Source organism: Pseudochaenichthys georgianus, chromosome 10 (genome assembly GCF_902827115.2).
Source record: "Pseudochaenichthys georgianus chromosome 10, fPseGeo1.2, whole genome shotgun sequence".
Lineage (NCBI taxonomy): Eukaryota > Metazoa > Chordata > Actinopteri > Perciformes > Channichthyidae > Pseudochaenichthys > Pseudochaenichthys georgianus.
In genome coordinates, this window is record NC_047512.1 from 41,661,658 (window position 1) to 41,678,916 (window position 17,259).

The 17,259-nt window shown below is 46.7% G+C and overlaps 1 protein-coding gene across 1 annotated transcript; it reads right to left on the reverse strand.

The window, feature by feature from the left end:
• Positions 1 to 284: 284 nt before the first annotated feature.
• Positions 285 to 16,992, reverse strand: LOC117453655 (trafficking protein particle complex subunit 11-like). Its single transcript, XM_034092556.1, is given in 30 exon segments — positions 285 to 580; positions 661 to 828; positions 1,378 to 1,511; positions 2,061 to 2,152; positions 2,235 to 2,349; positions 2,431 to 2,587; positions 3,414 to 3,479; positions 3,566 to 3,685; positions 3,795 to 3,916; positions 4,193 to 4,341; positions 4,415 to 4,608; positions 4,729 to 4,854; positions 5,621 to 5,751; positions 5,963 to 6,095; positions 6,642 to 6,703; positions 7,289 to 7,434; positions 7,588 to 7,642; positions 7,798 to 7,876; positions 9,076 to 9,155; positions 9,376 to 9,463; positions 9,644 to 9,785; positions 11,349 to 11,482; positions 11,641 to 11,737; positions 12,060 to 12,133; positions 13,753 to 13,852; positions 14,163 to 14,277; positions 14,986 to 15,056; positions 15,377 to 15,546; positions 16,787 to 16,923; positions 16,926 to 16,992. Coding segments are annotated over 30 exon segments (3,369 nt in total). The 3' UTR covers positions 285 to 535.
• Between the last annotated feature and the right edge of the window lie 267 nt (positions 16,993 to 17,259).

Here is a 17,259-nt window from a genome sequence, read left to right on the forward strand (position 1 = left end):
TACACAGCAATTTGGCAACATGCTCAATCTCAACTTTATTTACTGGTAGGATTTGTGTTTATGGAACTGAACCAGGATCTGCTGCACTATTTCACCCACGTGTCTACATTCCAGTTCTGCAATGCACTGTGAGCTTTCCCTTTCTTTTTGACCAACACAATCTGTGTGTGTGTGTGTGTGTGGACATCATTTATTACCACATAGCTTCACAACATGCAGTCACTAAACTTTACAGATGTGTTGATTTAAATGAATGATGTTAGGGTCACACAGTAACACAACTGTTTACATCGCTGTCTTTTAATTAAACTTTCAATTCATTTCATGTATAACACACCAAATGTCAATATAGTTCACATCAGATTCATACATGATTTTGCAGTTAAGTGAACATCAGTGGATCAATTCATTATATTGACTCAGAGAATAATCAAAACAAACAAATAGTGTTAATATTCGTGTGGAATCATTATTGTAGAACATCCAACACGACGTTGCTTTGTTCTCATATTTACAGGAAACGTCTGTGTCCTCGTCAAGCTGCAGCGATGGAAGCCTCATCCAGCTGCCGACCCTGAGGCTGAGGGGAAATAATAGCTTTTAATAGATGACAACGACTGCTTTCTGAGTGAGGCAGGTTGGTGTCTGTGAGTGTGTTACCTTGACGAAGATGCGTTGGGGCAGGAAGCGTCTCAGAGAGTGTGTGTTGGCGGTCAGGCAGCGCGGCAGGCTGATGTTGAGCTGTGGTAGTGTTTGGTAACCAGCCATCAGAGGGTAATAGTTATAGAGCATCTGCTGCTCCGAGCCAGGGAGGATGCGCAGACGCACCTGCGCACACACACACCATGTATACATCACTTCAGGGGACATTACATTGACTTACATGCATTTCCTGGAGACTTATCCTAACCGTAACCATAACCAACACATGCCTAACCCTAACCCTTACCCTAACCAAGTCTTCACCCTAAAAGTAATGATTCCTCCAATGTGTCCCCATAAGGGAGGCGAGTCCCCACACGCGAGTATGTAAACCGATGTAGGTCCCCACAAGTATAGTAATGCTAGACCACACACACACACACACACACACACACACACACACACACACACACACACACACAACACACACACACACACACACACACACACACACACACACACACACACACACACACACACACACACACACACACACACACACACACACACACACACACACACACACACACACACCACACACACACACACACACACACACACACACACACACACACACACACACACACACACACCACACACACACCACACACACACACACACACACACACACACACACACACACACACACACACACACACACGAGCCCTGTTGTACCTGCTTGAGTCCGGAGAACATGAAGGCGTCTGACGGCTCCACAGCCATCTCCACCTCCTGCACCAGAGACGTTCTGTTCTCGATGTGGTAGCGCACTGAAAGGGACTCTCGGACTCGCCCGAAGGATGGTAAATCTGAACCAAGACACACATTTTAATGCCGACATCCAACACACGGTAGAAATATATTCCATCAGAAAAAGAAATGACTGAAAATTAGGACAACATTCTAAATGTGTATAAAAGGAGATCAGAGACATTAAAGGGTCGATGAACCGATTCAGAGCTTTAACCGCAGCAGACAACTGTTTAAGGATATAGTGGAGTTAAGTGTAAGTTAAGTGTAAGTATGACTGAAGTGTTGGAAGCCATTGTTGTTTTTATTGGGTCACTTGAGCAGTCTAAGGATGTTGCACCACGAAAGACAACATTGCTACCTAGCTAGCTAGCTAGCAGCATTGATTAGACATTGAGGGACTCCCCGTGTCGTTTGAGACAACATTACACGATCAAAATCACGAACCACGCAAGTTACTACAAGTTGCTGGCAGTGGAGGAAATGGCCGTTCACCAACAGAAGTGAACAGCTCCGTGTTTCCAATGCTAAAGCTGTTAACGCAGTTAGCTTGTAGCGTAACAGGTAGCGTATACTATGCATGTGATGCGGGTATTGACTTGACTGACCAGCGTGGATGTAGAGAGGGACCGTCTCCAGGATGACGTGAGACAGAGTGACCGTGGTTTGGATGAGTGGACTGTCCACACCGGAGGACTTCCTGTACAACAGAGATCAAACGGAGTTGGGAGCTGCACACACACACCTGGTCAAAGGCTCCGATCACATGTCTGTCTGTGTACCTTCTCCATGATATCAGGTACTGTCCTGTAGCTACAGTGTTGTTGTTGTTGTTGTTCATTGGGGGAACCCGCAGGCAGAAACACTCACTGGCAGACTCGTCAGTCTGCAAAACAACTGATCACACACACAATAGGTCAGTCACAGTCCGATCAGCCGTTGTATTCACGAATGCAAAGGTAGGAAGGTGCCGGGTACCCTCCTGTAGCTGTGACTGGAGCTGTGGTGAGTTTGAGGTCATAGTGAGCAGCTGCAGGGAGGAGGAGGCCAGCAGCAGAGGCCAGGGGGACGTGGACAGGATGTCCGTCATCAACAGGAAGGGGATGTCCACGGCCAGCCGGTCCAGTTGCTCAAACTGCAGCACACGGATAACAACAAGACAAATAAGTCACTGGGAAAGAATACACAACATTAGACCAAGTTGATCAACTCTGTTATCTAGAAATAGTCTCGGTGTATCACTAAGCTGATCCACAGTTTCCTCTCGACCCGGCCAACGAGAGCGGGCGGCGGAGTACCGTGTATCAGGCAAAAGGCAAACCGCTTTTCAACACTAATGTAGTTCCTCAGCTGCAACAGAAAAGGCATGCAGAGAAAGCATGGCTGATGGATGAGATCCTTATGGAACCTCCTCTGAGCTGTTCTTGTCTGAAGACACAGCGGGACTTCATCCGACTTGTATTCTGTTCCTATCAATCCACGGGAGAAAGCCTGAAAGCATGCCGCGGCAGACGAGGGGCCGGACGGCTGGTGGTGGGCCAACAACATGAGTATGTGTTGACTGAGGGAGGAGCCAGACGAGAACTGGAGAATTCCCTCACAGGCGTTTCTCCCGGTCTGGAAGCAAGAGGGTGATTGACAGATGGCTCATCGAATCCCCTGCCGAGGGCCTGCCCTTTCAAAACACGTTGCCGTGACGGGGGCGGTGCTTTTGTAACGCTAAATGCAGAAACAGCTTTGGGAAACACTGTATGGAAATACAGTAGAGAACACTGTGTGACAATCTGCTTCCTGTTGACGCGAGTACGTGAGCCACGGTGTTCGTGAATCGTCATCTTTGCTCTCAGGCTCGTTAATATGGACTAACTTTGGTTTGGAAACGGTGCTCAACACTCGTGCCCTGGGCTCGCCGAGAGGCAGAGTGGGGGCAGCCCAAAAGTAGGAACTTAGCAGTTACACACCTTGGTGGACACAAACTTCGCAGACACCTCAAATGGGACAACCGTCTCTATGGTAACCGTCTCATCCTGAAAGACAACAGCAGAGGAATGAGTGGAATGGAAAGCTGAAAAAGACCCCTGTGCGAACGGTCAGCTGTGAGGAAGGTCTTTACTTTGTGGCATTTGCAGACGATCTGACGTCCTTCCACTGAGGTGTCGATGCTGTAGGCCACGTGGAAGAGGAAGACCCTCGGTCCAGTCGACACACACTTCACATGTACGGAGATCTCCAACTGAAAAAGCACATAGATACTGGGATGACTGCTGTGGAAGCCGTGTGGAGAGGAAGTGGCAGAGCAGCCAGTCTCTCCCCCAACAGACTGCTTCAGAGCGCGTGCGCACCTTCTGGCCCGGGTGCAGGTCTCCGAGAGGCAGGTCCGGCAGCAGGGCAGGGGCACTGTCGTCACACACCTTTGAGCCGTCCAGGGTCACATGTGTGGTCTGACCCAGCGTGGCATCCTGACCTAGATACACAACACATCAACACAACAACATAAACATTGGTTTGATGGGAAAGACATTTCCAAAAGGTCATTTGTACTTCGCCATGTAATGCCTTAAGAATGAGTATGAGACAGACGTGAGGAGACCGACAGTAATCTAATGTCAGGGTGTTTACTGTGCGTAGCCTCCTCGATCAGCATAGCGACTGGAAGCATGGAAACAGCTCGCCTGACTCAAAGGCTGCAACATGTGTGTCATAGCGTGGCCTTGGTGTCGTAACTCTTGTTTCAGTGCACCTGGTTTGAGGCCAGCTGTCAGTTTGACATCCTTTGCCACGCCCTCCTCCTGTGATTGGACAGTGAGGTTGATGCAGTACATTTCGTTGTTGAGAGCCGGCGGCTGGTGGCTCAGCTGCACAGAGACCTTGGGGACTCGCGAGATGACCCTGAGCAACAGAAAGGAACACGTCACATCTCAGCGGGGGCAGCAGTCGGGTGGAGAACTGAACACAGACTCACATGGTGCTGGGCTGCAGGGTCAGGCTGTCCCAGTCCGGCTCCTGCCGCGCCTGCACCCCCCGCCCCCATCGCCGTGACGACCTGCTAGCCTGCAAGGCCTCATGGGTAGAGGCCACATCTCCGCCCGCCCCCCTCCAGCTCAGGAACACACAGCGGCCACGGTCACTGCCCAGCATCACTTCAACACCTGTCATCTGAACACACACACCGTCACGACCAACACACACACACACACCGTCACGACCCAACCACACACACACACACACACACACACACACACACACACACACACACACACACACACGCACACACACCTCAATCTTCTTGCCGACGTCTTCAGTCTTTGCCACGAAGCTGAAGTCGTAGCACTGCGTCTTCCCGGGCACCAGGCTCATGCTCTCCTCCCCGGCAGACTCCACCACACACCACTGGTTGTACTCCTACACACAAACACACCACCTGTAACTGCTTTGCATTGCTAGCACCTGATGTGTGATATTCGTGTTGGTCGGGGGGGAAATGAATCCCTTGCCAGTATATCCTCCAAAACATTTGGTTTACTTAACGGTCCAATTTTAACTCATAGGATTAAAGATCTAAAGATTGAAAGATATTCTGAAATTAGGATCAATAAAGTAAATATTATAAATAGGCCCGTCCAGCTGGGAGGAGACCGAGGGGTGGACCTCGGACCGGGTGGAGGGATTGTATCTCTTGGCTGGCCTGGGAGCGCCTTGGGACCCCCCAGTCGGAGCTGGTTGATGAGGGGAACGTTTGGGGCCCTCTGCCTATGGGGTTCCATGAGGGTCCTATTCTGCGTTGAGTGCAGAGTGCAAAAAGCCAAAGCACCAGTCCTCTGGATATGTCTGCACTGCTCAGAGCAGATGGAAGGGGATTGGGACCTGACCCTCAGTGTTCATGTTAGATGGAGGGGAGGATCAATCCAAATGTGTTTGGCATTATGTTGCGATGTGTTGGTTGATGGTGTTGCAATACAAAATGGATGATAAGAAAAAGCGGCATTTAACTTTCATCCTCAATGTGTTTACCCAAACATCACCTTCATGAAGTGCTGGATATATGAGATGGATCACAGCGGTCGCAGCTATTATTAGATCAAAGTCATGTGGAGCTTCTTCCTTTGCGGTGCCGTGTAACCTGCCGGTGTAGTAAGCTTTGATCGGACCTTCCATGTGCGGAGCGTACCTGGTTACTGAGGCTGACGGACAGCTTGTTGAAGGACACGGGGTGAGGACAGTCGGCTCGGAGGAACACCTTCAGCTGGACGGGCTGGTCCACGTGGAAGCTGGGAGCGTGGAACCTGGCCTTGCACTGGACTGGAGTCGGGGGGAGAGAGACAGCACAATCATACCAGATGTTTGGACAGAAAAGACATCGCACTACTTTTTGGGAATGTGTGCCGCCACACTCAAATTGCTTTAGGACATTAACGATGGACCTCAGGCAACTGGTTGCAGCCTGCATCACATGATAATGATCTTAAAGCTGTGGCCTCGTAAGCATGTGGGCTCCTGAGAGTGTACTCACTGAAGGGGATGTAATCCTGCACCTCCATGGTTAACTCATTGGATCCGGCCGGGGCCGTGCGGTCGCTCCACAGCGAGCGGGCTGCAGTGACGGAGGAGGGGTCGCACTCCGGCTCAGCCTCAGGGACCTCGTTCTGGAACAAAGACCAGGATCAACAGGTGCTCTGCTGTGTGCCGGTGCACCAGCGCTGAGGAGCAGCTGATGCACCGAGCAGAGTACTGGTAACGAGGTAACCGAGGGTGATGAACGGGGGGCTATTTCAAAGGCAAGGAAAACAGAAAGTGTGCACGAGCGTTCGGCCGCCCTGTCCGTCACCATGTATTCTGCTTCCTCTCAGTCGCTTTGATCCTGAACAGAGCACGTAATAAACCACTTACGAGTTGGATGGCTCCACAGATCCTATCAGTCAGTCAGTGTCACGGACTTTCTATCTGCTTAACCTCGCATACTAGATAGTGTGCCAGTCTTTAGGTTCTTTTTCAGAGACGTGTAAACAGTTTAAGGCTTTACATAGAAATAGATACAATTATTCATTAAGCGACCATTTAAGTATTTCAAGTATCCTACGTCATCGAGTGGCGCCACTCGATGACGTAGGATACTTCAAATAGTGGCTCTGCAGCAGGCGTACTCGACATTGAGAGACGGCCACAGTGTTGTGTTGAGCTCTTCCACTCACCTTCAGGACTTTGAGCAGGTTCTTCTCAATCCTCAACTTCTGTTCCTCCTTCAAGGTTGAAGCTGCAAGAGAGAAAGACTCAACCATGACCTCTTCCACATAATGCCATGACATTGCCCTCAGGTCCTTTTCAGACTCAGATACGTTATCGTCCATGTATGAACATCAATGGACATTTGCCTCAGCACTGGCAGATGAAAACATCCCTTACCGCTCACAGTACACCATTGTGCGAGTGGCCTGTTCCTCCACTGGCTTGTGGTCCACTTAAATATCAGCTGTATTAGAAAACACTGAGTTGAATATAAATTGAAATGAGGTGATGGGATTCTGTGTGTTCTATGTTTATATTCTCAGAGATAACTCTCCAGACATCTCAACTTCTTCTGACTAAATCAATCACTCATTATTTCACATTGACTTGTTCTTCTGTCTTTCCACTGACGACATGGCATATTTGAATGTTCCAGAACAATGCCATCATGTCTGTGCTTGTCTGTCCCACATTGCACCTGTGGTTTTACACTTTCATTTGAATGCGCTCCTGTATCCTATCTCCTCTGTCTCCTCCATCCTTCTTCTTCACTAATGATTGTGATCAAACATGTGCGTTAGCTCCACGGCAGCAGAGGTGAACGACGCCTTACCGCGGCCCAGCAGCTCCATGCAGTATATGATGTAGTCTTTAACACTGGCCATCAGATAGGCACAGCGCAGCGCTGTGGTCAGGATGGCGCTCAGGAGGGCCCACCACCGCTCTGTGCGGTAGTCACACATCACGTAGTCCAGCAGCCTGCAACACACCACACTCACATATCATGCTCAGACACCTTAAGGAAACAGCCGGCCTCGTGCTGCTCGCTAAATACATCTCCAGACGCTCATGGCCTAAAGCCATCCACACGTGCATGCACGGTCACATTCAGGCGTGGCTGTAAGCTCTTACTTCAGGGACTTGGTGTAGTCTTTAGCATGGTAGTATTCCTCTCCCATCTGCACCACTACAACATAAACAAAGTGAAGGTTAAAACAAAACCAGGGCCACAAAGAGGATGCTCACTCCATCAGACTGCATCCACATAGTGTGAAACATGTTCACATGCTACACCAAGTCAACTGAAGACCCTTCAAAGACTGGAGGCTCCGTGATACTCACTGAGGTGGCTCTTCATCCGGGGGCACTTGTACTTCTTGAACTGGGCGACAGCATTACTGAGCAGTGCTATAATCAGCTCCTATTGGGCGGAGACAGGAGGAGCATCTTCAACACAGCAGTAGCACATACTCAGTCTGGGCTCTGAAGACAGAGGAGCCTTTTGCACCCAGGTTTCTCCCCATGAACACATTGCTACCGCCGTACTTTCTACAGTCCAAGCACAACACTGACCATCTTCCAATGGGTGTACACTTAGTAACTCACACACAACAGTATTTAAGTTTTGTTTGAAGCATTCTGTGTATAAAAAGCCACTGTGTGCAGGGTTTCAGAGACGTCCCGTGTGGCGCTCCCCAGTGGTAAAACAAACGAGATGCCTTTGAACTAACGTTGTTGCAGAAAGTGCACCGTTTCACAGGGATTGGAACGCCGTCAGAAGAAGCTAAAGTGACTCGATGGTGCCAGTGGTTTGAAATGTTCTAACTAATGCTGTCAAAATTATCGCGTTAACGGCGGTAATTAATTTTTTGAATTAATTGCGTTAAAATATTTAACGCATTTAACGCATGCACAGAATGGCCCGCCCCATACGTGCCACCAGTGGCAGCGCCAGGGTATGGCTGGGGTAGGCTACACCCATACCAAGAAATGGCTTAGCCCCACCATGAGACATGATGTTAAAGTAAGCAAACTAAAGTCTGCCAACTCGCGCGCAGTTAGTCAGATTGATTTCAGCCACTTGTCTGGAAATACCGAAGACTAGAAACGGTTTGAAAACTTTTGTCACGTAGTGATCGTCTTCTCAATAGAACATCTTTGATAATGTCTTCTGGCCAATCAGAATCACGATAACGGCGTGGTGTTGTTGCAGGAAGTCCTGACGGAGAATACTTTTAGTGTAATACATCTCTATATACATCGATACAACATTACGTGTTGATAGAAATCAACACGTAATGAAATAAGACCCCACGGTTTGATGATTGATAGGTGTGTGGGCTGTCTGTCATTTTGACATGCAGAACAATGTTATAATAAACATACATACTGTATGTTAAATGGATATATCCGCCTTCTTTCATTTATCTTTCCATTCCCACAACAATATACATAAAGAAATGGCATATTTTGGACATAGTTCGAATGGTGATTAATCTGATTAATTAATTTTTAAGCTGTGATTAATCTGATTAAAAATGTTAATCGTTTGACAGCCCTAGTTCTAACTGAAGGCACGAAGCAGTGAGCTACATTATGGCCACAGCTGTGTGCTCTTACAGAGTGCGGCACATCTCTCTCTTTCATCTGCTGGGCCAGAATCCCCGTCTTCTCCTTCTCGGCATCTGGAGGATCGATACCTGGAGATACAAGAGAGCAGGAGCCATTAGCCGTACAATTCTAACAGTGTGTGTGTGTGTGTGTGTGTGTGTGTGTGTGTGTGTGTGTGTGTGTGTGTGTGTGTGTGTGTGTGTGTGTGTGTGTGTGTGTGTGTGTGTGTGTGTGTGTGTGTGTGTGTGTGTGTGTGTGTGTGTGTGTGTGTGTGTGTGTGTGTGTGTGTGTGTGTGTGTGTGTACGTACTCTGGTGTCCTTGTCTCCATGCCCTCTGGCCGTAGAAGTCCAGTCCCCCACTCTGGGTGTCCACTGGGTCAGGGCTGGGAAGACTCGCCTGGAACAACCAGATTCAAGTTTCAACAAAACTTTATTGTCATAAGCAATTCAAATCTTAATCTCAATCTTCACACAACTATTTCTGTGACTCCATATGTTGACCATGATGTATCCATGACAGCTGGCGGTGTGCAGCCGGTACGAACCCTCTGATGGGCAGTCACAGCAGCCGTCTCACCTGACAGAGCTGCTGGGCCAGCTGTTTGCGGTCCTGGCTGTAACAGGCCGCCTGCTGGTAGTAGAAGCCAGGGTTCTGGGTCTGGATTGCCGTCAGACCCAGCTTTATGGCTTCATCAAAGAGCTCGCCAAACGACTGGAACCTGGGGAAAGCAAGGAGGAACACACGGACGGGGTTAGGGTTAAGACGCAAAGACATACGGGCACAAGTCAGCTCCCAGTGGAGAGAGACTACTGATGTTTACTTCAGTGAAAGTAAGTACCCATACCAAAGACTGTTACAAGTTGATGTCCTACAATCAAAATGTAAGTGAAAGTACAGACGTTTTGGCATCAAACTATACTTAAGTACCAGGGTAAAAGTATCTTATGCATAATGCCCGATTTCAGAATCGTATTAAATGACTGGATAATGATTACTGGTGCATTAACCTGTGCATCACAGCTGGGACATGTGGAGCTAATGTTAATGACTTAATAGGCGCGTTCACACCAAGTACTTTGCCGTACTTAGTTCATCAGAACTAAAGAGCAGATCCCTGGGGGAGGATTAGGCAAATGAAGCCGCTGACGTCACTTCTTCTTCTTCTGCTGCTTTGGGTTTGCTGGCAGGCCGCAAACCACTTCACGGCGTATACTGCCGCCCAAAGTCCCCGGCGGAAGTCCCCGGAGTTGGGGACTGGCTTCAGAAGCCTTCCGAGTAAGTCGCCAGAACGCCGACACCTCCTCATCTCCACCGCTCCCATGTTTTATTTTGTGTTGCCATAAGTTAGTCTCTCTGTGTTTCTGCGCTGGGCTAATGCTAATAATGCTAATGCCAGCAAATAAAATGGCGGCTTCACAAAACTTTCCCGAGTTTTACGGGGCGTGGTTTGCAATCCTCCCAGCCAATCAGAAATGGGAACCTTTTCCTCCCATGAAAGTACCTGCTCTCTAGCAGGGACCGAAAAGGGGGTGAAAAGGTTCTCATGAACTAAGTTCTAGTTCCGGATGTGAACGCAACATTTCAAGAACTATCGGAACTATACTGGGAAAAGTACTCCGGTGTGAAAGCGCCTAGAGCTGCTGGATTTGTCAATATTATTTATCAACGGACATATATTTTGCATTAGCAAATAATCTAAACCTGTAAAATAACTAAAGTTCTCAAATAATTATAATAGAGAAAGTATAATATTGGCTTATAGTATAAGAAGTATCTTAAAATGAAAATACTCAAAGTTAAACTAAAGTTAGGTACTTGAGTAACAGTACTGTATTACATTCCACCCGTTATGTTCTGGTACAAAACGACATGACAGACACCTTCTCACACACTCATAATCCAACAACAAGCTGCATCCTCAGCAATGTGCATAACTCCCGCTTTATTGCTTAAAAGGTCCCATGTCATGCTTCCCGGTTATTACCCGTCCCCTTGTGTGCTATGTAGCTTGTGCTGCATGTAACCGGTCTGCAGGAGCTCCAACAAGCCGTGTAGGACAGAGTGAATACACACACTTTACAGAGATGCTGTGAGAAACCAATGTGAGTTTGGAACATTGAACAATGTAAATCTATTCTAGTAGACCTCAACAATGGAACTATGATCAGTAGAAATGTCGTGGGACCTTTAACTAAGATTTGTTTTAAATGCAGCAAGGTAGATAGAACCATTTTTAGTCTCTATCATTTCTAATAAAGTATATTCCAGTATGCATCCTCACTGTTTAGACATCCATGCAGAGTGCTCGAAGGCCAGCTCAGCGCTGCCGATCTTCTTCTTGCACAGGTCGATGTGCTTCCTGAACTGAGCGATGGCGTCTAGAGGAGTGTTGTGCTGGAAACACAGACGGCAGATCTGAAGAGAGAGAGACAAAAAGGTGATCAACGCTCCGTAACAAAAGACTTCCAACTGGTTTGGGCTGAATCCTTAACTGTTCAATCATCAGACACTAAGCCCCCAGTTCAATCACATTCTGTGTCAAATCACTTTCCTACAGACAGTCCAAAGTGTACCTTATAGTTGATGAATCCAGCCATCGTTTTGATCTCCAACATGTTGGTCTCGTGGGCCCGCAGCTCATGAACCAGACTGTATGCAGTTCTGTAGTACCTACAGACACAAACAAACATTCAACACTTTGTTTGAGGGCTTTGAGTCTGTCGTATTAAATGTGCAATATATATATAAACCTCACAATTAATAAGAGAAAGAGGGACAGCTAGGATATTAGCCAGGATCCTTTCAAATTCTATTTTAAGTAGGAAGCCACAGTTCCTTTTATATTTTCAGTTAAGACAACAAACAGGGAAAGTGGATGTGTGTGAATTCAATCTGCCTTTGATAAGTGTGACGTCTCATCCATTTCTATCCGGAACTGATCGTAGCCAACACCAAAGAACAGTCCATCATTCATTTATAGGCTCAGACTTACTTGAGAGCATTCTGGGTGTCCTGTTTCAGCTCACTGAAGAAGGCGATCTTAAACTGGTGTCTGACAAACAGCAGCTGGGAACATCAAAGAGAAACAAGGACTCTGTGAGGAGCGGGCATCTCAGAGTACTTCCCAGACAGCTCAGTGTGGTGCAGTGATGATGTATGTCTGTGGTCCGACCCAGAAGTTAGCATCGCTTTAAGTGAAGGGCTCCCTTGACTCAAAGCGGTGGGATTTTTCCATTGTATATTGCAGAAAATAAGCCCTGTGGCAGACACATGCTTACTGTATGAACCTGTAGTCTTACAAACTTACAGATTTAGTCACTTGTTCGCAGCCACCATTTTTTAAGACATACAGAAGCTTTGAAAATACAACAGCCGGGTAATTACTGGTGTATTTTATCAGTGATGCAAACACAGGTATGGTGAAAAAAGAGAGAACAATTCGAAGCAGGAAAAAAACAGCGTAATATACCATCTGACAAAGGCCTGTGCTATAATGCTTCAATTAACTGCTATTCTTTATAATATACTCAGATCAATAGGAGACAGAGATGTTAAGTTATACATCAAGGGTTTTTATTATTATTTACAGCAGGGGTGGGGAACCTTTTTCCTTTCAATTTTTACAACATCCTCCGAGGGCCGTACAAATTATTGAACTCAACCTCTGCTTAAAAAAACTAAAATCACAGCCCATTCATTTGGCCTTTCTTTCATGCTGTGCAAAGAAAAAGCAACCTCTTAATCCATATATCTCACCATGACTCGTGCATGCATGCACGTGCACGGTGTGGCATGACCACCAACACAGAAAGATATGGACACAATGTGTGCAAATGTATTTAGTTTCCTATCCATGTGAACATGATTTAAGTGGGTGGGGGGACCTAACCTCCTCTAGGGGGGTCCGGGGGCATGCTCCCCCGGGAAGATTTTTTTTTTTTTTTTAAATATTGAAGTTAAAAGCATCAATCTGGTGCACTTTGAGAGCAACATGAAGAGATCTATGGATACATCTCTCAACACCCATTTGAAACAGAACTGTAAGCAGATTTTCTTTTTGGATATTTTACAAATCACTCCCCTTTTAAACTCTATTCTTGTTATTTTTAACAATTTAATTTGTTACTGTCATATCGTATTTTATACCTGTTTTTCATTTAGTCTCATTAATAACTATATTGATCATATCAAGGTGTGCCTTAACCTCACTGAGCTGAGGTTATTTGAGCCTCTCAGGAGAGAGCTCTCTTCTACCTGGTTGTAGTAAAGCTCTTTAAATGTGTTAGCATAGCTAGCTAACCAGATGCTAATAACAACAGATCGCCACTGTGCTTACAACTAAAGACACAGCCACGCAAACACTCCGGCATGTGTACGGCTCCTTATGGGTACTGCAATATTTTAAGGGCTGGAGCGGCGTTCCGGTGCTCTCCGTCAGCACTCTAGTCTACACTCCTTTCAGACGAGACATAACCACGCTACACTCGTGTTGTGTTAACGGAACCTGTCCTTGGCCAGGAAAAACAGGCACTCGCTTGTTTAATTATTTTGCGATCTAGATCTCTTCTTTTTTGAAGTGAGAAGTTGTCAGTCGGACGGACCCACCACCCCCATTCCTGCACCCCTCTGTCTCTGCACACGTAGAAACTGTAGTTACATTTGCTCTAGTTGGGTTGTACTGTTACCTGATGTGTCGTCTTGTTGAGGAACTCTTTATGGGATTTGACTCGGCGGATCTCAGTGTAGTAGTATGTCTGAGAATGTTCATAGAAAGCATTCTCCAACCTGCAGAATTACAGGGACGATTACATTAACACACATCTGGAAGAAATGTTCCCGTTTTGTATTTGCTGCACCTGTTAGACATGCATTTGGACTATTGGTTTCACAATAAGAATAAGAATGCATTTAGAGAATATGTTGACATCACTGTGGCAAATGTTTGAATGCATTGTTTCCCACTGTTATGGTTTTGTCAGCTAAGCTCTTCAATTGAAAACACCATTTCCATTGAATGCAAGTGGAGAGCCATTTGGATGATTCCTCATACATTGACAAAGACGTGTTCATATGGCATTAGTGAGATGGTAAGTACCTTATGATGTAGCCCACTAAGTGGTCGGTGTGTGGCAGCACGAACAGACTCTTTCCGGACAGATCACAGGCGTTACAAAGAGTCGCTGCTCTCTCTGAAGCCACCAGGTCCTCTCCTGGGCAGGAACACAAGGGGCGTAACGCAGGTGAGAAGCTGTCAAGTTGCTGTGCAGGCTGTGGCTCAGGAAGTAGAGTGGTCAGTGGTGCAACCCCTGGCTCCTGTGGTTAATATGTGAGCATGGGCAAGACGCTAAACCCCAAACAGATCCCTAAGGCATGGCTAGCAGGGTGTGGGCGAGCGCCTTCTTGTGGTGCAGAAGAGCTTTGAGTGGCCTCAAAGATATACAAGTGTTCTATGAATATAGCGTAGCAATGCAGTCTTTCAACATTAGCCGCCTGATGTCTAAAGCTTCATCAGTTATGCTGATATGAGATCATTACAGAACTGATCAAATGTTTCTGAGGTTTGTCAGAACACATTGGAGCCTTGTTAATATGTACCAGACATTGTTGTACTGCTCCCGCCAGAAAGGAAAGCCGGGAAATACAATATACCTACCATTGGAAAAGGCAAAGCAACATATTCAGTGGAACCATTTCAAGTGCCCTCTATTCCATGTATTCTGTTGTGCTAGTTTCTCTCCTTTCCCCCTCTCCCTCTCCGGTGCTCTGCACTCCACCACAGAGGCTCTCGTTGCCAATATGAGCTGCTCGTTCTAACCACGCTGATCTGAAGAATGGCCGTGCAGCTGGCCTTGAGGCTGAAGGGAGAAGCAGTGACTTCAAGCAGGAAAGAGAAGAAGAGCAAAAGTAGGTATGTTTACCTGGAGGGAGAGGAGTCTTCTTCTGGATCAGAACCACAGCCACCTTGGTGTTCCTGCCCTGAAGGCTGGTCCTAAAGACAACACACATGACTGCAGGTAAGTGTGCTGCGGTTGTGTTTCTGCTAGGGGTGTGAAGAGATGACCTGCAGGACAGTGTCCATGCCCAATGCTTGAAAGCTATAAGTCTTGAATAAAGTGGAATTACAAACATCTTTAACAATGCTCCAACAACAGTCTTCTGGCATTTATCCAAAGTTATTACTTTGTCAACATAATAAGTGGAGGTGGATGATGGCAAGCCTGATCCAACAGAAGCCTGAGGCATCAACCAGCACTCTAACCCTCGTCACCCATTAACACCCTTTCTAAAACTACAATAATGTTCACCTACCTTACAATCTCCACCTTAGTGGCACATTCAGATTGTTTCTCCTTCCATGTTGGGTCGTCCCAGTCCAGCTCGTAGAACAGAACCACCAGAGCTGGTACCAGGTTCAGGTGTTTATGCATCCATCCTGTTTTCAGGATGCCTTTGGGGATGTACCACTCATAGGAAGTCCGCTGCACAGACAGACAGAGAACAACTGGTAAAGACACACACTGAAGCGACTGCAGCGCTTATCTCACACCTGGATTCATTTGGTGTTTTTCAACATCTTAGCTCAAACTGAAACACTAAGGCCACACGAGGACGATAACGGTCGTATCCGCTACAGTTCACTATCAGATAGACGGTTCGGCCACTCGAGGCCGACATGGCAACGCAAAAACCGATAACGGGTCCCTAGGTGGGTAGATCTGGAAACCAAACGCTCTGGGGGCAAACGGCTCCGTGTCTACGCCTATACGATCATGTCCTGATAACGATGACGCAATAGCCCCGCCTCTCCCGCTCAGAGATCAGCTGCTGGGCTGAAGGAGAGGGGGAGGAAGAGAGAGGCTCCGTTTTTTATTCTTATATTATTATATAGTCGTTATTCATTTCTTTTAAAGCTCAATAAATAACAAAGAAGACCTTTGACCGGCACTTTTCTAATTTTGTCCGGAAGATTTAAACTTTAACGGACGGCGAAAAAAAATCTAACTGAAACTCTGCCTCACGGTCCCCTCGTCCCTTGGAAGAGGCGAGTGCTTGTCATCTGCTGGTGGACTACCGGAGAGACATACAGCAGGAGCACACGCTCGCCTCGGGGAGGGAGAACAAGAGCCAGAGCGTCCACAGCGGAGAATAAACAGAAGGGCAACCATGGCAACCATGCGCGGGAAGTCTTCTTCGCTGCTTTTGTGGCAGACTACAGCGCCACTTACAGGCCCGGCATATGTACTACAGCGTCTCCAGCGCTTTCCAGCGGTCTCGTGTGAACGGACACGTTTCTGGTGCCTGTTGCGTGGGAACGGAATACTTTTTTGATATCGATTTCGGTCCGTTTGCGTTATCGTCCTCGTGTGGCTCCTGCCTAAGTTCATTGATACAAAAATGATCTCCAACTATTTTGATAGTAAATGAATAATTTAAGTATTTTCGATAACGGAAATAATTAGTTTTTTGCTCCCTTAATCTTAACACAGGTGGAGGTCATTTAGTACGCAAATAAATGTTATACTGTAAGTTGAGTTTGTTGGGATATTTTATTGTCTTTTTAAGTACATGGACTACAGAATCCAAAACAGGATTATTGCAAAGCACGTTTACACATACAATAAATGAGATTTTTTTATATAACGATGCATACACAAACACAGTAAGAGGAATTAGTTGTAAAGAAGGAAAAACTCTCTTATCCTCCATCGACTGCCTCACCTTAGTGCGACATTTGGGGTATTCGTGGTCTCCTGGAGGACTTGAAAGAGATGGGACACTCTGTTCAGCTCGCCGGTTGACGCAGAAGGCGTCCCAGATGGCCCGGTGCACGGCGTTATAAACCACATCCAGACCGTTAGAGCCACGAAGGCCATGGGACGACAACATAGCTCTGGAGGAAGCTCCCACTGGGAACCTCGCATCATGATGGGTTATCAATGGATCCACCGTACCACAACATTACTGCAAAAGAAACATTTTATGAGATGATCTACTGTGCGGAAATACAAAGCTACAAGCATGTTAGACATGTCTATTAAATGAGCTTAGATGTTTCTATCAATAATGGGGATGGTTTTTCTGTTTTAAATATTTAATAGATAACAAGTAGTCATTACATAATATGCTTATTTTTCCAAATAAAAAAAGCGTTATTGTCAATTGCACACAGCTCCACCAAATACAGAAAACAC